The sequence below is a fragment of the Falco rusticolus genome, chromosome 4, assembly GCF_015220075.1.
Source record: "Falco rusticolus isolate bFalRus1 chromosome 4, bFalRus1.pri, whole genome shotgun sequence".
In the NCBI taxonomy this organism is placed as follows: Eukaryota; Metazoa; Chordata; class Aves; order Falconiformes; family Falconidae; genus Falco; species Falco rusticolus.
The window spans coordinates 93,219,076-93,242,832 of NC_051190.1; the positions used below are offsets into that span (position 1 = coordinate 93,219,076).

General features: G+C 35.4%; 1 protein-coding gene across 2 annotated transcripts in view; it reads left to right on the forward strand.

Annotated features, from left to right (window-relative positions):
• BBS9 (Bardet-Biedl syndrome 9) overlaps positions 1-23,757 on the forward strand; it is a 311,284-nt gene that overhangs the window by 120,007 nt on the left and 167,520 nt on the right. For both annotated transcript variants that reach the window (XM_037382871.1, XM_037382872.1), the window contains one exon: positions 14,841-15,023. In XM_037382871.1, coding sequence (XP_037238768.1) covers positions 14,841-15,023 — 183 coding nt within the window. The remainder of the gene's footprint in view (positions 1-14,840; positions 15,024-23,757) is intronic.

The window sequence follows — 23,757 nt, forward strand, 5'->3', positions numbered from 1 at the left end:
TTCTAAAGTAATAGCTTCTAATTAACATATAAGCCTTTTGGTGTATAACTTGTCATATAAGCACTGTGACCCTCAGTTACCGGATGCATGTGAGCTGTATTCTAAACTATAGTTTTTAAGTCTTACTTGTTAATACTTTTGTTTGGTATAGTGTAGATGCATATTTTAGTTGAGTCTACAATGTACAGTATTCTGTTTCAAAACTTGTTTGCTATGTAAATTCCATGTATTGTTTTCTGTGATAAATCTTAAGGTTCAAACAGAGAATAACCATTTTTACAGTATTCTAAAATCACTTGCCTCCATCACAAAGTACTGTTTACCTGTAGGTTTTTTTCAATACTAGGAATATGTCTTATCTGTGGCACAGAAAATGGGAAAACCCTTAAACAGCTTTAATATGGGATGTTGTTTACATGCTCTCTATGTTCATATGTCAGTTGAAGCAGTGGAATTTTGTTTTCTGTGGATGGTTCCCCAAAGGGTCCAAAGAACTGTCACATCAATCCTTCCTTAAACATGATGCTTTAACCACCTGAGCCCCAAATAAAGGATACTTGTTTGGTTTGGGTTTATGTTGACTGTTTAAAACATAAAATACTGTTCAAAACCAAAAATATGTGCTGTATTGACTTAGGTTGGAATGGCTTGTTTCAGTGGGAAAGGAAGTATTCTTAATAGTTTCTAGGTAAAGCTTTAATTTACTTAAAGCCAGAATAATTTAACTTTTGAGCTGTATAGATCATGAATCCAAAACCAAATGTACCAAAACTTTGTTCTTAAGGGAACTGAAATGTCTGTGGTGCATTTGTTTGTGGACCACTTTCTTGGCTGCTTTTGCAGATTTAAAACATGTTACTATTCACAGTAAGGGAAAGTGTTGAGAATTTTGCCTCTTTAATATTGTGCTACTATGCAGAAGAGAAAGTTGTGGTGAATACCAATATGTAGCATGCTTTGAACTGGTCGTTTATTCCTATTCTTCTTTTTCAGTTTACTCTGGATTTTACACTTTTGCTGTCAGGTGAAGATCTGACTGAGAATTCATGTCTTGATATGTACACACCTCAAGACACTTATCCTTCAAGGGTATATTGAAGAGACATGGATAAAAGGAGGAAGGGTAGAATTCTGTAGTCATTTACAGGAGATGGATTATGCCAGTCAAATAGGAGTTGTGGAAAATGGAACCTAACTATATCATGGATAGCTTTGTATGTGTTCCTACGGAATTATTTGAGGTGTCTCCTATGTCCAGAACAGGAGGGCTGGCAAGCGATGTGATGGAGCCATTGCTCTATTTTCTTGCCTTAAGTGGCATTACAGGCTTAGAGTAGTGCCAAGTGACCTGACAGTCTTGGGGCTAGCATTATTTTTCACTACAGAATAAAATTATGATAGCTGTTCTCTGGATGTACACTTTTGAAGAAGTGAGATTTTTCAGAGACATGTAACTTAGGGATGCAGGTTATTAATGTATTTTTGATACGACTTCACCTACTGTGGCCCTTTATGCCAGCAGCTCAGTCATTCTACTGAGAGGAGGAATGGTAATCAAGCGAGTGAAGTGCAGACTGTAATGTATAGTTGTGAAGTGGTAGTTAAAGCTTTGTCAACTGAGTATGTACAGCGGGAATCAAACTGCAAATTGAGGAAACCTCAGTGTGTGTATAGTTGTCCTTGTCTGCAATGTGAGAAAGAACATCTGCCTTTAACTGAAAGGCTTCCCTGTAGGAAGTAATGGAAATAACTCCAAATGGTAGAGAAAGGCTGGAAATACCTCTCATGTAGAACTAACTAAGTGTGTCTGTGTAGGAAATTACCAATATATAACTTACAAAATTGATTACTACGCTTTTTAAATTTGTAAATATAAAGAATTCAAACAAGATCCTTCAATGCTCAGTGCAGTGTGAAGTTACTATTTTTTAAAATGTTCCCTTGAATTCAATACTTCATTTTTAATGGAAATCTGGAAAATCATTCTGATCACATGAAATTGGATGTTCTCTATATTTTGCTTTTGTCTTGAAGTATTCTGAACAAGGGGAAAAATGCCATTCATAAGCATTTTGATTTGCAAAAATTTGATCCTTAGCCTGTCTCATTAACGCTTAAGGGATGATCACTAACTCATGCCTACAAATGTTGTATTAAGGATACCTGTCATTATAAAAATTAAGATTTGTAATGTCCTCCAACTTTTATAGCTTTTTCTTAAGGAAGAAGAAAAAAACAATAGTGTAGGGGAGAGAGAAATTTTAAGGAGGTCCTGATGTGCAGTATGGTGAGGCACAAGAATGCATCTGTACTTGAGTACTTAAGCATATAGCAATAATCTTGCATACAATCTGTCATTCAGTTGCTTATTTCAATAAGGTTAAGGGAAAACCATTTATTGATAATGAAGATTGACTCTAATGAGATGAAATTGTCCTTAGATTCTCTCTCATATGTTTTATTACAGTATTTACTGCTAAAGATCATCTGTGCATATCCTTTGAATAGGTGGCGTTTGCTTTGTTGTGCTGTGGGTGAGCAAGGTTCACAAAAGCACTTTTCATCTAGAGAAGTTAGATTTCCTCTGTAGTCAAGGGAGAGAAAGAAGGGTCTTTTGGAGTCAAAGGCATTGAAAGTTAGAAGCCTTCTATGGTTAAAAAAAAAAAGGCACGATTACTTCACAGTTTATAGAGGAAATGAAGGGAAACTAGCCGCTTCATCTTAGAATGTCTTTGTGGATCTCACTCTGTTATAAAGAGCTATGTTCTTGTATTTGCTCCAAATGAAACCAAGGCTGCCTATCTTCCTGGTTCTTCATAGTTTCTTTTCTCTGTGAGGGCAAGAGGCATTTCTTCCTCCAGTTCCTTTAACGGTAATCTTTGCAGTGGAGTTATTTCCTTTGGGAAATGATTTTTCTTTTATATTTTCCCGTAGGAATTTTCCATTTAGAAAAGAACATAACGTTTGGTTCATACTCTCACTGCACAGCAGGTTTTCCTTAGTACTTCTTCCCACAGGAATGATGCTCAGTAATTCTCTCCAGTCCTAACATTTAAAATGCCAGCTGTCTGCTTTCTTACGTGATCAATGGAGCTCAGTAAGTTAGTTCTACACCTGATGTAAGGTTTTATCTATTTTTATATATTTTTGTCCTTAATTTTTGACAAGTGGCTCAGCTTTACTCTGAGGGAATTGCTTACATGGGGCCCGTCAGTGCAGTCTGAATTCAGCCATGTGCACCTGCAGTGTGAATCTCAAATGCTGTCCTTTTCTATGGGCTCCTAAGCAGACTCCAAGGCCCTTTTGGTAACGGTGGAGGCAAGCACTGGAGAGAGGGTCCTGAAAAAGGCATGAATATGAACTATTCCTGAATATGAGTGAAAGTAGACAAATGTTTTTCCTCAGATTCCTACCATTTTATTCGTGTTAAATTCTGCCATCGTTCATAACAAATGCTTCCTTTCCACCCCCACCCCCCCCAGCAGATGCTAAAGGAAGAATTGTTGCTACTCTTTCAGAGGATGTAACTGTGTAATGTAGGTCATGTTTCTGAGCTCCACGAACTTGAAACATCAAAGTGAATTTGTTCTGATATTTGGCCAACTCATTTAGTCATCCCTCTAGACAAAACGTTTATCTGGATTTTTGGTCTGCAGTGTGGCTAGAATGTATGCTACCCAGATGTGTTTTACTAACTTTGATGCCATACAATAAAGCAAACATGAATACTCTTTTGAATACATCTTGTTATGACCAGTAATGGTTGAAACTAAGGCAAAACTATTAGATTTGACGGAACCAGGCCATGAACTTCAGCTGTATTACATCAGGGGAACACGACAAGTGTTTAAATTGAGCTTTTTTGAAAGGAAAATCTTTTCTTATCAGAAAGCCTATCTCAGCCAAAATCAGTAACAGCATTTGTTACTAATTTAGTGGGGTGTGTTTGTGTGTGGTTATATATTAGCGTTGAAAAATGAGCTCTTTCCTGCTGTACATAATTGAGAGCACTATTTGTTAATCCAAATATTATGCAGTAGAATTATCCATAAACTTCTGCTCAGACACTGAGGAGATTTTTCTGGATTTGAAACTGGGAAGGTTACAAGGTTAAGTGTCACATTTCAGACACTGAAGCATACCTGACACTTGCTACCTCTTTCCTCTGCTCCCCCACTTCTAGCAGCCATAGTGGGAATCTGGTCAGCAAGACTTAAAAAAGAACTTACACATTTAGTCCCATCTCCTCCATGGACTCAGCTGCCTGTTAGAGTAAAGCAGAAGCCAAGGAATGAGATGTTTGCGTGGAAGGCTCTGAAAGAAACGCATTAATTCTTGGGCATTTGATGGTAGGCTGTTTAACACTTTTTTTTCTTTGTGGAAGAAATTGCTTTCTTCTAGGAAGTAGAGTTGAATGGGACTTTGAATCTTGTTGAGTGTGCCTTCAAAGCCTTTCTGAAGGTGAGAGGTTGTTCCCCCTTTAACTCCAGGTGGCCTGAACTGTCTTGCTTTTCTGTCAGCTATGTACCAGGGTGCATAGGTAGTGAAGCAAGGTCAAAAATGTGCTTATTTCAAAAACTGGCAAGTTTGCCACACAGCTGTTCTTTCAGTATAGAATTGGCGCTAAACATATTGGAAGGAGTTTCTTTAATCTGTTTGTTAGCTCTTCTATCTTTTAATTATTTTTTTTTGAAGGAAAAGAACAACATGGGATATGAGTGGAGTTAGCAGTTGCCCTACTGTAAGTAGGAAAAAAATCGTATTTCCACAGACACATGGGTGAAGGACTTTTGCCTATACTGCCAATTTTGAGCTAAATTTTTATGACGTTTCTCAAAGGCTAGGAGATTATAAGTAGATCATTAAATAAAAAAATAAAATTTTTTGCGATGAATGTTAGAAAGCCATATAGCTTCAGATCTATTTGGAAGTTACAGCAGGAGAACAACATAGAATGTTATGATTAATAATAAAGCCCCAATCCTGTAAATACATATGTGTGTATATGATGTTGGCATTTACTTCATTGGACACCAGTCCCTAGCCTATGGTTAAACATACTTCATCAGAATAATCGTGTGATAAAATAAGTTTTACCCACTAAAATAATCACTAGTTTTGCATCTCAGCTTATTTGGAACAGAAGATGAACTCATTTGGGAAATGAACATTTGCTTATTTTGGTTTTATTTTGTAATTTCTGCTTAAGTTCTAACTCCTAGTTTTACTGGCAGAATGCACTGCCTGAGTTTATTGTGTGGCTACGGCAGGTGTGCATGTAAAGGAAACTACACCTGATTCTGTTCCTATGGGCTTTGTGCTTGTGAATTAGCAGGGTATTTCAGGTGGGAATTTTCTTAATTTGTCAGTTTGAGAGAGGAGTTAGGAGGTGCAGTTCCAGGTGTGCAGAAGAATGAGTATCAGTGGCCATTATCTGCAGCACAACAAATTCGGTGACCTAAAAATATAGGTTCTTTTGATCACCACCTGAAGAATTGCCATTGAATACCCTGTAATGTTACTTCAGGTGGTTTCTTTTCTTTTTTGTTCACCGCCCCCCCCCCCCCCACCGCCCCGATGAAGGGTCCCAGGCACTGATATGATAAGCTCTTTGCTGCTTCATTATTAAGTTCACCTGCTGTGTGACTTGGCAGTAGGGTATTTTGGGTCTATCAGTAATTGTCTTGATCCCATAAAATTAAATCCACAGCTCTGAAAATAATGGCACCTGTATGGCAATAACTGTTGTCACAGAAGTTGAATACGTTATTAGAGTAGAATGCAGCTTAAATTTGTAAAAGTTGTTTGCTGGGTCTTGTTGTGGAGCAAGCATTATTGTGGTCTGTACTGTACTTCATTTGTGGAGGCATGCAAAAATCTACTTTGTCTCATTGTGGCACCTTGCATGAACAATCAATTTTTACTTCCACTGACTCTTTTGAAACAATGTTTCTTTTTTTGCTAGTAAATCCAGTAAACCCCAGTGAACTCCAATCTCTTTGCTAAATTCTTTTAAGGTTTCATACAGACTCTGTTTTTGACTGAGTTTTATAAAAGCTGTATTTCATCATGAAGTTCCTTAGTTTGGAATGGTTATGTCTGTCTCAGAATAAAAAAACCAGAAGAAATTATGGAAAACTTTTAATTCAAAGACAAGTTATTCAAGCAAGAAATTAATATGTTTTGATACCTTTGCACTTTGACCCAAGAAGCCTGTTTTATATCTAAATGTACTGACACATGTTCTCAAGATTTTACTAAAAATAGAGAAATTCTATAAAGTGTCTCAAAATAGAAAAGGGATTTTAATGAGAGATGTCCTGAAATTTGTGTTGTAGTGAAGTTTGAGCTTCTCATTAGCCTGCCATCCATTTTCTTTGATTGCTACGTTTAGAATTTGTTTCCAGGGTGTATTATTTTAATTTAACTGTTCTGAGTCTTACTGTTATTCCCAGACACTGTGTTTGCAACCAGTGTTTTCTAATTACTTAAAATCATATGCTAGCTCAGCCTGAATGGGGAAATCTGGGAATTTCCTTGGGTGGTTGGGTACAAAACAGAAGTGCCAAAATTGCAAGTGGGATTGGGTGGGCAAGTTTAATGGCTTGACATTTAGCTTAGAACTTCACTGTCTTGATGGCTTGCTGATTTGCTTGATATTGATACTTTTATTGTTAAAGGTGTTGGAATAAAATTTGCTGGAATGGCTTTGTGTCTATACAGATGGAAAACTATCTGTATTATGTTAGCTGGATTGCTTTTTATTAATCTTTTTAAGATGTGTCTGTCAACATGTTTATTGCTTTTAATTATTGTAATAAAATATTAATATGAGATGAGCCTGATTTAGGACATGTGTTTTACTGTGTGCTTTCTGAGTAGCAATGATTTGTGGAAATATTCTGGATTTCTAAAACTACGCTCATCACCTGATATCTACCGTGCTGCAAATACTTTTTTTCTCACTAGGTGCATATGACTGATCACAATGAGAGTAGTGGCCATTAACAGGGCAAATTTCTGCCTTTCCTGAATCAATGCAATGTCCCCACTGGAGTTAGCAAATCCTTGACTATGCACTGAGCTTCACTGTACATAAATAAAGTATATTGCAGAAGTAGGATCTAATGGGTTTCTCTTGATTTCCTGGCCAGCCATAGATCCCATTGGACTGGAATACAATTAGTAATTTGCAGGATGAGGCCTCTGTTAGTTTTTTAAACTGTTTAGGTTCACAGCTTATTTTAATATACAAAAATAAAATTTGTTCTAAAATTTTAATTTTAATGTTGTGATTTTTTTGTCATCATTATATAATACCATATATTTGTTGATATAAACCAAGCTCCCCACCTCTCTGTCTCCATTTAGCTAATATTTGGCTGTATTTTTTTATACATTGTTGCCAATTCAACCACAACTTTACAGTGAAACTCTGTCTTCAATATTCATTGACTATTGGAGATTCTATGACAAATCTCTGTGTTATTTAGTACACCCCTATGCTTAAATGGAACTTTTGCTTTGAAAGCGTAAGTAAAGGCTTCATTGTAACTCACTGGCTTCTTGGCTTTTGTGTAATTTGTAACAGACGTTTACTCAGATAAGCTACTAAGTGTATAACTCTGTTTTTAAATTTGGATTTCCTAATGTAGAACTTGCTTCTAAATGTTTTGGAAAGTGTCATATGTATTTTGGAATATGTTTGTAGCCTTCCTTCAAGGATTTTTTTTTTTCCACCCATTTTGGTATTTTATAGCTACACCAAATAACAGGTAGTTACTCATGTGCAAAGCTGACTGCAATATTTACTTGTGGCTAGGCTGTCAAGAGGAGGTCAAAGTGTCAGATATTTAAATAATTTTCTTGTACGTATTCTTCCGGTTGACCATATTAATTTATCTGGCTTCTCACAAATGCTAAAGCCCCTTTAAAAAGAAGACCCCAAGCCAGTAAAGAAAGAAAAGTATATTAATCAAATTAAAATAATTTTAACTGTAATCCTTACCTCAGATAGAACAACAGAGACAACAGTAAGTCTCTTCTGTTACCTTGGATTTAAAAAACTGGGGCGAGAGAGATGAAGACAAAGTAATAGCCTGTTTGCTTACTGAGTATTCTAAAGAGGAAAAATGAAAAGCATAGAGAGTTCTTTTGCCTTCTGAACTGAGCATATTCATACAATGATGTCTCTGCATAGCTGAAATGATAGTTACTTTATCCCCAAATATTTTCTTAATAACATCATCATCACTGATTCTTAAAATAAATGTTGCAGCATGACTCTCTGTGATAATAATCCACTGCCACTTTGGTTTGTGGAGGTAAGACACAGCTTTGATATATGTGAAGTCTCAAAAGAACGTTCTGAATTTAAACAGTACATGCATTTGGCTCTTACAGTGCTTGAATTGATTGCATTTTAGCCTGTAACCTGTGTTGCACTTGTAGATGATACTGCATCATGGCAAATTCCAATTTAGAAAGGTGCAGTAGAGCTGTTAATGATAATTCCCTTGTGGAAATAACATAGAAGAAAACAAAACCATACAACTTCCCTTACAGCCTTGCATATTTCCTTAGTCTGGCTGTTGTAGTTTCCAGAGGGACAGATTGCAATAGTAATTACTTGTGATGATCAATAATTTCATGTTCATCAAGTGAGGCAATAGAATTTGAGGAGGTAGCTGAGTGTCTCCAGATAAAGCATGGGTCATCATGCTGCAGTGTCTTTCATCTCTGCTGTCTTCTCAGAGCAAGTTCATGTTGAGCTTCTCTTGAAAGTTGAGTATTTGGTTTCTGGTGAATTGATGCTTTGTTGTCATCGTGGTGGGCCTATGCCACAGGTTTAAAAACTGGTCACGGTTAGCGCTAGCCGAGGCGTTCTTATATGGGTCAGATAATTGTGGCCTGAGGTACTAAGTCCCAATGTGTGCTCTCACGTACCCATTGCAGCGCTGTGGGAACACCACAGCATTTAGAAGTGCTCCCTTGCAGGAGTGACATGGTTATTCTTTCTGGTGACAGAGTGTTTGATAAAGATCACTTTCTGACATGGATATCTTTGCCCACATTCCATAAAGCTTTAGTCACCTGTCAAAAGCTGTGTGCACAATGGTTGCTGAATGAGGTTGTCTGCACAAGGAATCGGGCTGCTAATCATGGTTTCGTTACTTTGTAAACTACTTTAAGAAAACTACATTGAGGGGAGAAAAGTTTACTCTCAGAATAAGGGATATTCAGGATTTTATTAACTGATTTTATCACTTACGTTGTCTTACTTGTTTTAGGGGTTTGCTTTGCTGGTGTCTTGGCATTTGTATGTGACTGCATGCCATGTGTGCAAGGTAAACAAAGGAGCCTGTAAGGAAAAAAATATTTGACTTTAAATGCTTACATGTTCTATGTGAGCTAGAATATCTGATGGAGACTTCTTAAAACCACAAAAAAATAATCTGTTAGATGTTGTTACAGATTTAGTAATTCAGTTGTATTTCCTTCTCTAAAATGAGTGAATGTGGGAAAAGGTGAAATAGGGTAGTAATAAATGCCCTGTTGCAATAGGTATGACCTAAAGCAGTAACCGTAGCATTTCTCAGCTCTCTAATTTTTTCTGCTTTATATATGTTAAAATCCTGCTTTATGAATATCTAATGTTGTTTAAAAATTGTTGGAAGGGGTCAGATCACTTACCTACCTTGCAAAGTTATTCCATCAGAATGATCGCCAGAAGAGACCTGTGAGTTTGTGTTCTGTTTTGGCTTGTACTGGTTACAGAATGGCTTTTCTGAAACCAAGTATAAAAGCTTTGATTATGGGTTAATTTACTGTGGAGTACTTAATAATCTTGAGAATTCATAATCCCTGTGTCCATTTCAGAATAATTACATTTCTGATGTTCACCTTTTTACATGTTTCATCTTTTATCAAATTTTACATAGAAAACTTGCTCTGAAGTGCTATGGATGAAATGTAAAGAGATTCTGTATTCCATAAATGCTAAACTGCTCTCTTTAAACTTGATTTGTGCTAAAATTGAAGGTACTTCAAATTTACCAGAAGCTGAACCCAGTGTGATGGAACTAGGTGAGAATAAGACTAGTTGGCTAAAGTTTCAGCTGTGGTGAAACTTTGTTTCGCATTAAGCATGTTATGGACAATTATGTTTTTCTTGGCTGTTTTCAAAAAAGAAAAACAAATTGTCAGTCACATTTTCTGTTCTCCATTTTAGAATATGGCTTAAACCTATGAGAGTCTTCCGTCCCAATGGTGTTAGGCGCTCCAAAAAAATATACTAACAACTCAAAAGAAAGTTTCTTGGAAATTCATACTAATTTCTTGCCCTTTATTGTTTGAAGTTTTCTTCAACTTCCTAGCCAGCTAATAAGAAGGCATTTTGTATTTTTGGAAATGTACTTGTATTTTTTTGTATTATTGGAATAAGCCTGGGAGAGTGAAGTTCATTATTGCCCCAAGGAACTTGCCTGAATATACAAGAATGAGTATGTTGCAAGCCTTTTTCAAGAGGGATTAGTAATTTTGAAGTTATTGCTGGATGTTAAACAATGCCCTGAAAATATTGTGAAGTAAGCACTAATAATGGAGAAATCTGATTGTTTTTAAAACCATTAATTTGAAGTTTTCAAATGCTTGACAGCTTGTAAGGTCTGCTTAGCAATGAAATAAGCATGGAGAGAAATCTTTCTGCTTGAACACTTGAGGCTGAAAACATGAGAAATGTTCTATGCTTGGAAATTATCGCAGTCAGATGCTGGTAATAGCATTGAGGGGTGAACTTCTCAAGATTATAAAAATATTTTTGGATTTCAGCTCTACATTTACAGCTGTGAATATGAAATTTACTAAAAGTTTTAAATATTATCTTGATTTAGAGAATAGTTTTCTCATTTTCCTTTTACAACATGCTTTCATTAATAACTTAACTGACCTCTGCTTTGCTATAGGTAAGTGTATTGGTATTGGAACACAGCAAGAATTTGGTCAGAAAAATTTAAATTAAAAAAAATGTAAATGAAGAGCAAGTTCTGATTAGTTGTAAAAATATATATTTAATTATTGTACTTTTAACCCATTCCAGTACCTGTTAAATTTTTCCTGTATCAGCCACTTTCCTTTCTTCCATTGCTTTTAGAAAGTTTAAAAAACTTATTTTTAGGGTTTTTTTTCTTTGAAAGTTTTGTAATATTAAAGAGGGAGAAAGAAAAATCTTAAATAGGCACTGATGGTCCTTGCAATATAGACTGATTTTTTACTTGACGGTTTCCAGTTCTAAACTTTTTGCATCTAACTTACACTTGGCACTGCCAGTTGCAATGTGTTTTTCCACCTACCCTGTGAAATAGTAAAACAGGGAGATTTCCTTTTTTTTTTCTTTTTTTTCTTACATCTGTTTAGAAAGATGATAAAACGTAACTAGGCAAATTGAACAACTACTGTAAGAGTTGAAGATACAGTTGGGAAATCATGGAGAAACCATGAAGAGTCTAAAGAGACTAGGATTTCAGTTTGCAAAGGGTATGGATTCTTTATTTTGCTCAACTGTTACAAAATACAATTGAGATAATATTCATGTGAAAAGAAAATAATTAGATATGTGAAAGTTTTTAGAACTTATTCATCCTTAAATTCTGCAAGTGTTTGAATGAAGAGCCACAGAACACTTCTAAAATTTATAGCTGATGTCCTGGCAGATGTTTAGAATAATGTTGCTCTGTGAGGAAAGATTTCTTTTTTTTCCCCTCATTTTAAGTATTTACTGTGGAACTATGTATTGTCAAAGTATCTTTAGTCTCTTCCAGCTGCTTTATTGCTTTGGCTTTCGGTTCTCAGCGTATCTCAAAGGGTGCTGTTTTGACAACCTTTTTTCTGTCTGTTTTTTTTTTTTTTTCTGGCTTTTTTAAAACTACAATGTCTGTGTGTGCCTACATTATTGTATGGTAATTTGTATTGTGTTATCCTGGATCTTCCAGATTTCAGAAAGCTATATTAGGTCACTTCTTCATCTATTAAGAGTATAGTTAGTACTTAGAAATGCTTTTTTTTCTCCTCTGTTTCTCTGCAAGTGTAAAGTAGAACTTGTATATATGCAGTCACATAAAGATTTAATTGCTGTATGTTTTAGTAACCTGCAACACTCCAAGACTGCACCTCTCCTTCAGAAACGTAGACCTCTCACTGGTATAATATTTGTCTTGTATTATTGTGCGTTAGAACTGTAGAATTTTGTACCAAGGATAAACTATTTTAACGGTTGTACTTTTAAGGGATTTTTGTGAAGCTGCTTTCAAAATAGCTTATAGGCTTGGTACATTAGGTATTGTCTGGGAGTACTGGGATGTTTGTGTTACATCTATAGCCTAAGAAAAGGTAAGCATCTCCTTTGTTGTAAATGGTTGTAAAATGGAAAGAAGGCAAATTCTGAAATTAACGATCCTTAAGGTAGAAGGTCATGTCATTTAGTTCTCTTTATGTGATTTATGCCTCTGAGGTATACAGTATAGTGTAAATTGACATATAGCACAGAGTGAGAGACCACCTAGGAATTCATTAATGACTCAGTCTAGGTGTCCTTTACCCTTGTTGTGTAAGTGGGTTTCAGGTAGCTGTCACGCAAGTGTGACTGTATTTGCCTGCTGCTTCAGCAAAATTGATATTGCCTGATCATTATCCATAACAGGATACAATGATCTTGCCTTTAATCCAAATTCCAGGAATTATGGATTTGTCCATTGCACTATCCCACCCAGTAATGATGTTATAGGAAGCATACTGACGAATTTAACACACTGATGACATTAACCTTAGCATATTTTTCTTCCCAAAATTCTCAAATGTATATTGGACAGGAAAGGTGATTAGACATTTGAAGGATTCTGTTGGACTGAGGAGAACTTTACTGTTGTTGCTTGTTTCCTCAGAAAGATGAAGCTGTATAGTGCATACAATTACTGGTTACAGTGGATAGATGCAAGTGATGTAGGGTACTATGTAGTGTTGTGTTTGTCATGTAGCTTTGTCATCCATAACCATTCAAAAGTGACTGCAGTATGGGACTCCACCTTGCTTAAAACACGAGGCATGAAGAACATCAGGGCTTTGGACTGAGCAAAATGAATGCGGGCAAGATTACATCAGGTGACATGTCTGTGACTATTACTCTCCTCTAACCGAAGTATGTCATGTTGGTTTTCACTATTTGGGATTAATTTCTCACTTCTCCTTTGCATAGTTAGCTGGGCTTTTTTACTTTTTGTTTTGTTACTTGGCTCTAATTTATGTAGTGTTTGGACTCATGAGTGTCCTGTGGGTTCTCTATTTTATTTGGAAACATTACATTTTAAAATCTAAAACAAAAGCTATCAACACGTTTTGTTTGAAATGTTTCTTATTTATAGTTCCCTAAAATTCTGTTTTCTTTATCTTCCCAGTCACATGGGAGCTTGGAGGGAACACACACACATGTCTAATGCCAGTGTGGGAGATTAAAAATAGTTTTCCTCTGTGAAATGCTAACAGCTGGTTGGCTTTGTTTCCCGGCTGAAGATGCATCGTATAGTATTTTCGTTTTCCTGCTGTTGCCAAATGTTAATGGATCAAGCTCTGCAAGTTTTAATTTGTAAATTCTGTTGTAATACTAATTACACTTTAACTGCATTTCTTGAGGCTTTTCACAACTCCAGTCAAGCACTGTTATGCTATTTTGCAGATAAATAAACAGAAGGAGAAAGTGGTTGAGAGGTGCTTTGTGTTGATTTAAATGACAATGGAGATAATCAGTGCTGCTGTAAGCCAATTATTATTATTCAGGCAACATGAAGATGTAGTAGCAATTCATGAGAACAGGTCTTGCAAATTGTGCTCCCTCAGGATAAACCCCTAACCTTTGTTTCTTACCTTTAGTTGAAGTAATTAATTGCAAATCCTGTGGAAAATCTCTTGTCATACTGAAATTATACCAATTGCATATTGAAATCACGGCCATCTTCATTTTTCACCAGTGATGGAAAATGTCTAAACATTCTATTTCAAGAAGGAAGGCATTTATAGCAATATTTTTCAAGATACCAATTTTTGTAATGCTGAGTGGACAATATTATATACAATTACAAGTTATTTCTAAACTGAGTAGGATATCATACAATAGCTCTTCTGTTTTTCCCCGTCTTGAATTACTCAGCAAAATTATCTTACCATCTTAGAAGGGAATCTTCCATTTTATTTTGAAAGTTCTTTCATAATGTCTGGCAGTTGATGTGGTATTGCCTTCATATATATGATCCACAGTGTTTACATTGTGGCATAAAAGCTGAAGCAACTAGTGCAAAACATGGAGAGACCCGAAAGTTAATAAAATAATAGATGGCAGTTATGTTTGTATGGTAATAATTATGTACTGCATTTTTAACTGCATAAATCAAGTGTACTGTTTTTGATTAATACTGTAGGCTTGCTGATCATATAGGGATTAGTGTCTTGTGTGGTATTAACCTGGAAGTTAGTTTGTTATCAGGTATTATGTGATATGATGGGGATCAGTTTCAGGAATGCCTGAAGAATCTGCTCTAAACAGAATCCTTTCTATGTTGATTGTACTAGAGAGATAAATACTGTTGCTTTATGGACTTGAAATTGCCTTGGGTATGCAAAAGAAAAATGTAGATAAATGATAACTCATTTAATACTCTGTGGTTTGTGTTTATGGAATTGTGGAATTCCTCAGGATCTTCTAAAGGAAAACAAGAGTGTGCCAAAGGTAATTTCAGTGTTGAGTGTTCATGGATGGTAAAATTATACTTAACAGACGTTTGTAATTTTTGCAGGTAATAGCTTTAGCAGATGCAGCAGAAGAAAACCAAGCCAACATGTTCCGGGCATTCACAAAGTTGAAAAGTGCCACCCATCTGGTTATTATGCTGATTAGTCTGTGGCAGAAGCTCAGTGCTGATCAAGTTGCTATTCTGGAAGCTACGTTTTTGCCATTAGCAGAAGATACGCAAGAGCTGGTAAGAACCTGCAAGAGCTGCTTGAAAAATACTTGTTGACAGAGCTTTAAGTGCTTACATTTACATATTTCCCCATGTACTTTGTTGAAGACTGTCCTCTGAAGTGATTTAATAACCTTATTCATAGAATCACTTAGGTTGGAAAAGACCTTTAGGATCCTAGAACCCACAGATAACCTAATGCTATTATAACAGTCCTATTCTCCAGGGCTGATCAGACTGTTGAAGTAGGGGAAAGAAAAATTTAACCATTTAACCCAATTTAACCACTCCATTCCAGAAATGATGCAACTCTGCCAGCAGTGCTGGATCTCCCTTTTACTGAAATGTCCTTGGCATAAACCTTGTTTATGATGTTTGATGCAAATTACATTGATTTCATGGGAAAGTGGGGAAGTAGAAGTAGGTTATGGAGTGCTTCATTGGAAGGTATGGGTGATACCATTTAATTTCTACTTAATCCTTCCTTACCAAGCCAATTTGGAGTTCTCACATAAGTTTAGCTGGTTTTAGCTTCTTTCCAGTTGTTAGCACAAACAGAATAGCCCCATTTTTTTTGAAGACTCTAATATAAATGCTACCTAATATACATACATGTGTACTCACACGCACACATTCCAATAGAACTATAAAATGTGGACATGTACACACAGTAATACAGTATATTTGATCTATTAAGCATTTGCCGTGATTTGTCTTCAGTGTTTGCAAATTGGTTTTGTAATGGATGAAAGTTATATGAAGAAAATACTGTGAATAGATAATGTACTTGTGTTCTCCAAACCATGTTCTAGATAGTCCTTTATTGTGTAGATATCTTGAAAATTCTGCTCTGATTTAGTGAGTGCGACTATGTGAGACTGTGTACAAAATTTGGAGAGTGGTCTGTAAATATAGTGCTGTATTCTATCCTCACCTGAGGTCCCCACCTAAACACTGCTTTAGTTGAATTAAGGAATGTTCTAAAACAACTAGAGTCAATCTCCAGTTAGTTTAAAGTCCAGCTGCCTTACTGGGTTCTGGAACAAAATACTTAAAGATAGCATGCCACAGTTAGAAGAAAAATGAACTGACATTAATATATCTCAATGGTTTCTTTCAGGTATCTGAACTATGAAGTATACTGCAATAAATTACTTCTATAGAATAAAAAATAAGAATTATCTAAGTACATATTAATTTTATTCTTTACACTCTGCTCAGGGTTTTTTTGCAATATATGGTGAATCCAGATTTTGGTACATATCTAGAATACTTAGAATGGTTTGTGGCTTTTTTAGAAGCTTGTACTGGGTTTCAAGTGAATCTAGGATCATCTGCAATTTCTACCTGGTCTGGGGAAAAGCATTTTGGCATTTTGTATGATGTTGACCGATAGCAGGCAAAGCAAAACAATTTTGCTGAGATTTGGTTTGGATTTTGTCCTCATTTAAACTTGAAAAATGAAGTTGCACAACTGAGGAGTGTGCATTCCCATGAATAGAATTGAAAGAAAGTTCATGTGAATCTCATAAAAGCCCAACCAACCGTTTTTTGCATGACTCGCTTTTATTTTGCTGTTAGGAATTGCACTGCTTTGACACGTGCTTTGATAAAACATGGTGAAATCTGTTGCGTATCATATAATACAGGATATCACTTCAGTATATATCTCGATGTGGTTTTGATACAGTAGTTAACATTATTCCATGTTAAGCTATAAGACCTCACATAAATATTGTCAGGATAAACATCCTGCAGAGCAGCCGGGATGAAAAATGTAAACCAACAATAACTGGAGGTGGAAATGGAAATGAAACCTTTTCAAAATACTAAAATACTGAAATACGTGCCATATTGAAGTTCTTATGGTACCACAAAAATTTGAATGTAATTTAAGGAGAAGTTTAGGCAAGGAAGGGGGGAAATCTTCTGACATACCAATGATATTTACAGACAGAAGCTCCTAGCTAGGCTTCAGGTTTCCTTGCAAGCAGTTGAGTAGAACGCTGGTGAAAGAAAGTACTCCAAAGAATTTTTATTTACTCTTCAAACAATTCTGCACAATGGTTTGTTGTAATTTTATTTGGAGAGAATGTGCTAGAAGACAGTTTAGATGCAGTCTACATGTCCAGAACATTTTCTGCCTTGTGAGCATTAAACTATGGAAGTGTTTTTTTAATAAAAAGGAAATGTTTAGAATATACTGTTACCATAAAAAGAAATGCTTCTCTGACCATAACATTAACATTATTCTCATGCATGCCATTCCGTTTAGAACAGATCGCATCTTGTTTTCTAGACCTGGCAATCACTTCAGTTAGATATTTAACAATTATCGAAGTGGTATTTTGTGTTCCCATTGTCACCAGTTTTTCTCAGACTACTAAATGGTTTCTGTTTCTGCAAACTTTTGTCTAAGAATATGTAAAATTTGGTTTTTCCTGTCTACAAAGATATAGCAGAATTAATACTGTTAACTTCCATATTTTTTGCGAATAACAGATATTTGGCATTATTTTTTATTTCCTGCAGTAAATTTCTAACCAGCACCTAAATAGTATTGTTTTGATTAAAGCGACTAAAAGGTTGCTCTTGTTTAGTATTGAAAACACAAGGGCATTCCCTTTTTCCATGATTCTTTCATGAATTCTGCACAGCAGAAATGGAATGAGATCTCTCAAGTCTCAGCTTTTGACCAGTGAGATAAATGAGCTAACCCTTCTGCTAACGAAAGCATTAAGAAAGTCCAATGTACTTTGTTACTGTGGGATGAAAATGAAGCCCATATTCAAATTAGAGAAGTATATATTGTCAGTATTTCAGAGCATAATGTTACCGCTCCATGCAAACAATACCTTAAAACCTATACTGGTTTTGAGTCCTATGTTTTGCCATCTGTTGAAATATATGGTAGAAAACTATTTTAGAATGCTTTTGGAGACAAAAGAATGCATGAATGCTTTAATAGTATTGAGATGTATCTGAGTTTTTATTATGCAATTCACTTGTTTCAGGAGAGCTGAAAGTTCTGCAAGACTAGCACACTTGTTACTGGCTTATAACAGGGAGTGACAATAATTTGAGGTACTATAAAGTCTGGAAAATGAAAAAAGCAAGGAACATTGTAAGGGATGATTTTCAGTGATTATACTTTACAAAACCGAGTTAATGCTGAGATGGTGATAAAGCATATGTTTACAATAGGAAATCCTTTTGGGAAAAGAGAGAATTTGTCTGGGCTAATTTAAAGGGTTCAAAGCATTTATGCTTCACGGGATAGTTTTGATACAAAGGTTGCATGGCTTCTGGATTGACTGGTGTCTCATATGGTTGTTAAGCTATTAATGCTTTCTTTGTTGAAGATATCACAAAGAGAAAAAATGTCTGTCAATACTGACTTTCTAATTTTAGGACTGATAGAGGGCCCTTGGCAGTATCACTATCGATAGTAACTTTATTGAAGAATAAGTAATTTCATAGTTCTCATGATATGACCAAATGATGTATGGGTGCTTCACTGCTCATAATAATCCCTTTCTTTTTATAGTCAAATTTGTGATACTATAGTTACTAGTAACAGCTATAAACTGGCATCGTGCAAGTACATTTTCATCTCCTTCATTTGTGTTTGGAATCACAACAATTAAGTAAATGTCTGTATTCGATCTGAATTTCTTACTGAAGTTGTCATTTGGAAGAATAAAATGCCTGAGGGTGAAATGCATAGTTTTAAGTGATTCTGATGTGGTGTAATTAACTGAAGTTAGTGAGTATAAATTTACTACTTTACAGTGTTGATTAGATAAAGTAGAAAAATATACTTTAAGGCAACGATGAAAAAGAGGTGGTTTCAGAAGAATATCATGAAGTGCCTAGTAAGAGTCAGGAGTTACTATCAAAAGTGTCTGTGCTTTCTGTAAGAACATGATCTGAATGTAAATCACCAGAAAAAGAAAAGATCAGTCACTTGGGAAAAACTAGGTAGTCTTTTCTTGCTGGGTTTTATGCATGATAGCAAGTGGGTTTCACTGTAGAGTTCTGGAGTAATGTAGAAAATACCCTTTTATATGAAGAATCCTTTACCGAGTGAAAGTTCTCAAGATTAAAGATAAGGTTGTTTCTGTAATTCCAGGAGTCTTAATTCTGTAACGACTGACAGTAGCCAACTTGCTCATGAATTTTTCCAGTTATGTTTAGTACTTTTGAAGCTTTGAGCTAATAATTACATCTTTGATAAGAGTAATTTTTATGAGACCTAATTCTTAGAATTTAGTTGAAATTGTCACTTTTCACTAATTCTTGTAATGAGTTAGAGAAGAATCCAACCTAGGTCTTCATCACAGTAAAATACATCTGGAATTATTTTTGGTGTCTTATATTTTTTTTATTCTTTGCTTGTAGTTTGAACCACCTTTTAAATAGAAAGCCCCAACTATGTAACACACTGAAATATGTTAAAATAGGATGAAATATAAAACATTTTATTTTATAAAATATATTATAAAATAGTTTATTTTTTAAACAAAATTTAAAAAGCCCCAAACCCAGGAAACCAACAAAAAAACCAAGGTGGTGGGCAGTGACAACTTGTAACTTGGAGCCAGTTTTCCATACTTTTGCATACATACTTCCAAGTTGTATTCTTCATTTCTGTGAACAGACAAATTTATAGCAGATACATTATTTTTGGTTTTCTGCCTCCTCCTTTCTAGAAACAAGATGGATAATACAGAAGAAAATAAGTAGCCTTAGAGGGATAAGCATGTGAAAATTGTTGCCTTTTTTTTTTCCAGTTGGGAAAAATACAACACATTAAATGATGTTAACTATCTTTTTTTTTTTTTTTTTTTTTTTTTTTCAAAAATCAAAACTAGTAACCAAGCCTTCCTCCAATTCAAATCAAGGCCATGGAACAGAACCATTCAGAAAGGTTTTTCTGGTACAGTCCAGCACCTAAGTCCAGCAGAACTGGTGTGTGTGTTTGTGTGCCAAAAATAGCTAGTGGTTTTTAAACCTTTAATCTCCAAAACAAAAGGAAGGAGCTTTAAGTTTTTCCTGCTGAAAAGATAATTTTTTAGTAAAAAAGATCAGCCTCAGTCTGAAGTTTAGTTTTCGTTCAGGGCAACATAAGATTGTCAAGTGAAGGAAAGATGAAGGTGAAGGAATGAGAGTCCTACTCCTCCCTGGGCAGGGAAGGTCCAGCATGAGGGCAGTAAGTTAAAAATGTAGCGGTGCCTGGATCCTGTCAGTGTCCTTTGCTCAGGCATGTGTATGTGACCCAGCTGGAGAATAAGAGGAGTAAGAGCATGGCTTAAGTACCAGCCCTCTTTGGTTTTATGTTTTGATATGGAAGTTAGACTCTCTTGCTCAGCACTCTGCCTTCTAGCCTGTTTTCAAGAGAACCAGAGTACACCAGAGACAGCTGGAGTAGATGGAGACAAGGACACGAGGTTGTAAAGCCACTACGTTACTGCAAATTGATGTGTATGTAACCTTTCTACTTTACTTTCATTTGTGATCCATTAAAAGCAGGGTTTCAAACTGATTGATTACTTGTCAATTTTATAATGTCTAGAAATGAAAAATCAAATGTTTGTGCTAAGTAGTTTGGGGAAAAGAGAGAATTTAAAGAGCAAGGCAGTGGCCTCACCACTACTTTAAGGACTATCAGTTCCTTTGAATGTTTGTGAATCATTCTTTTAATGCAGTTAATTTTGTTTACCGAGAAGACAGTGGGTTGTGACAAATGTAGCAAGTTTGAGGCAAGTTGCACCACTGTCTAGCGATCTCCATCTGCAGCTGAATTCATGTGATTCATCACAGTGAATTCTGTGGGTAGTGAAGTGCCAAAGTTTTGTTGGTCTGAGAAAGAAAGGCTTAGTGTGGTTCTCTTAAAAGTTTGTGTATTAATGAAAATCTATAATATATCTTTATTTGTATGCTTCTCACTTCAAAATACTGGCAGAAGCAGCTATACCTAGCTGTATTTTCAAATTCTTTTGTCATTTTCAGTTTTTGTGGTGGCTGGTAAGAAAGGGACATAAGGTGGGGTTTTTTTTCATTTTTTTTAAAAGGCTCACTTCTGGTGGTTGGTAATAATAATGCTTTTCAAAAAAGAAAACTTCCTCTTTTTCTTCCAGATGACATAAAATTAATGGCAGAAAATAATGCAGAAACAGGTTTTGATGTGCATTATGAATTGTAAAAGTTCTAAGGACAGAAAGAATTGTTGTATTCTTGTCTTGTTTAATTTTATTCCTTGAAACTTGTATCAAACTCAGAACAAGTATTCAGCTTTGGTATAAACCTTGTGCTGATGGAGAATCTGACTTATCTGTTGGTTAGATGTATCTTTTGAAAAAGTTTTGAGAATTAGTTTTGTAATTAACTTGAGCAATCACCTTATTTACTCTGCCAGTATTAGAGATACTGAAGTTAATCTTCAGTGGGTTGTCTCTGTTGTAAGCAGAAACCTACTTGGGGAACTTCTTTCTTGGTGTAAATTAGTTAAGGCAGAACTGTGTTCTGTTGTGTGATTAGTTTGCCTCCAGCATATGTTACCTCCTTTAAAACTAACTTGGATGCCCTACAAAGTATTGCAGTTGTCCCAAGAGGTGTACACTTTAATAGATTAAATAAGTTTCTGGTATCAGACATGTTTCTCTATATACTATTGTGATGGGAACCTCTAGACTTCCTCTTTGTTAGGGTAGCGTAATCTACCTAGTTCAAGTACAAGGACAAGCTGAAATATTTTAGTGTAGTAGTAATTACTGAATATGTGCTGCGTAGCAGGAGTCAGATCAGTTATCATCTAAACTGCTTAATGACAAGAGTGATTATGGCAATGTTATTCACCAAAAGATTTTTACACTCAATGTATATAATCAATGACACTCATTTTTTGGTTTCTTTTAAAGCAGCTGATTGTCAGTGGAGAATTCTCTTAATATTGTGTCCTAATTGAAATATCTGCAGACTCTTGCTATGTATTGAAAAGTATTGTACTAGTGTATTAGAAATATAATGTGATTTATGATTGATTGTAGAATTCCACTGGAATTATTTATATACTGAGAAGACTTTGCAGTTTCAGCTTCATTAGTGTATGGCCTTTATATTACATATTAGGACAGGGTTTATATACTGAAAAGTTGCATATTTACTTGTTCATCTTATTTTCTGATTCTCTCACATCAGTTCAAAGCTATGATACTTTTATTCTAAATATGGTAATGCTGTATTAGTACCTGATTTTAAAAAGCCAACCATGTAACATGGTATTTTCTGAGAAAATAAGATAAGAGATATTCCCAATCATTTTATGAAGTTCGCTATTTATATTGAACATGTGACTTAATGATATACAGCTAAATTCATCCTTTCCCTCAGATCTGACAGTCAGAAGTGTTTTTTGGAGGGTATATAAAGATCTGATCACCAAACCGTCCAATCTTTTTTCTTGGATGTGGGAGGAAAAAGAGTTTCAGTATTATTGCTTTTGGTTCTGAAGTTGTTGATGGTTCTTGGTTCTAAATTGCAATTGTAATGTAGCATTTTTTTCATCTTTACTAGATAACTATAGATATTGTGGTGTTGTATAATCTGTCTACTGAATTAAGAAAGATATTGCTATGTAGCGTGAGAAGACTTCATGTGAATCTTTCATCTTGTTAAAAGATCCTAGAAAAGAAATCACTGGCTTTTTTACTATGATTTTCACAGTAGCTGTTTTTTTCAGGTATAAGTTTTTCCTTCTAGTTGATGGTAAGATGCTTTGTCTTAATTCCAAGAGTAAGAATGATATACAAGTATTCTCTCAGATCTGCGCAGGTGGTGATAGACTTGCTTGACATTAGGACAGGCCAGTTCAAATCAAAGGAACACAAAGATTGCATAATGTATTTCTGCCATTGTCTCCTGGAAGTGAGAGGTTGATATAGCAGAAATATGGTTTTGATACCTCAAAAGTAAAACAGGTCGTAAGACAAAGCTGTACAAACAATGGAGGAGTTAATGATCTCAAGCTACTGTCTTAAGCAAAACCCTAAGAATTCTAGCATAAGTTTGAAAATTGCCTATCCATAAACGTGCAAGTCCAGTTTGCCACTATCCTCCTTGTCCTCACCTGTGAATTTTTGAAGAATAGAAATTCCACAATTTCAAGTAATAGAGCTGAGTCTGAAGTTAATAGTGAGTAAATCTAAAATACTGTGAGAATTTAAGTCGGAAACAATTTTTTTCTCGTTATGTTCTTTTCAGAGCTAAAATATTAGAGTGGACGTGGTTCCATATTTCACAGCTTTTGGAAACACAAACTCATTTGTCAGGCTTTCATACCATCTTATATTGGTAACCCAATAAAGGATATTGTAGTAAGAGAAGAAAAAGTTCCTCCCCAAGTGTATCACTGATATGAAAATAAAACACGGGCTGAGATGCAGTGAGATGTCTCAAGAAGCTTTCTTTAGCATATGTTTTATCTACTTTTTTCTCCAGACCAAGTATAACAAGGTCTGATTCCTCTTCCTTGTATCAAAAACTATCTTGCTGAACTTCATTGAAGTTACAGACCTCACGTGTGGCAGACCTACTGTTGGATGTATAGCATCGTTCAGTAAGATGCAGGACTCCTGATGTGTTTGCATGTCTGCAGACAGCTTTGACAGCATCTACAAAACCCAAATAGCCACTCAGTTTTCCCAGCTAACTGGTGAAAAGTTCTTGAGGAAAATAAAGATGACGTGTTAGA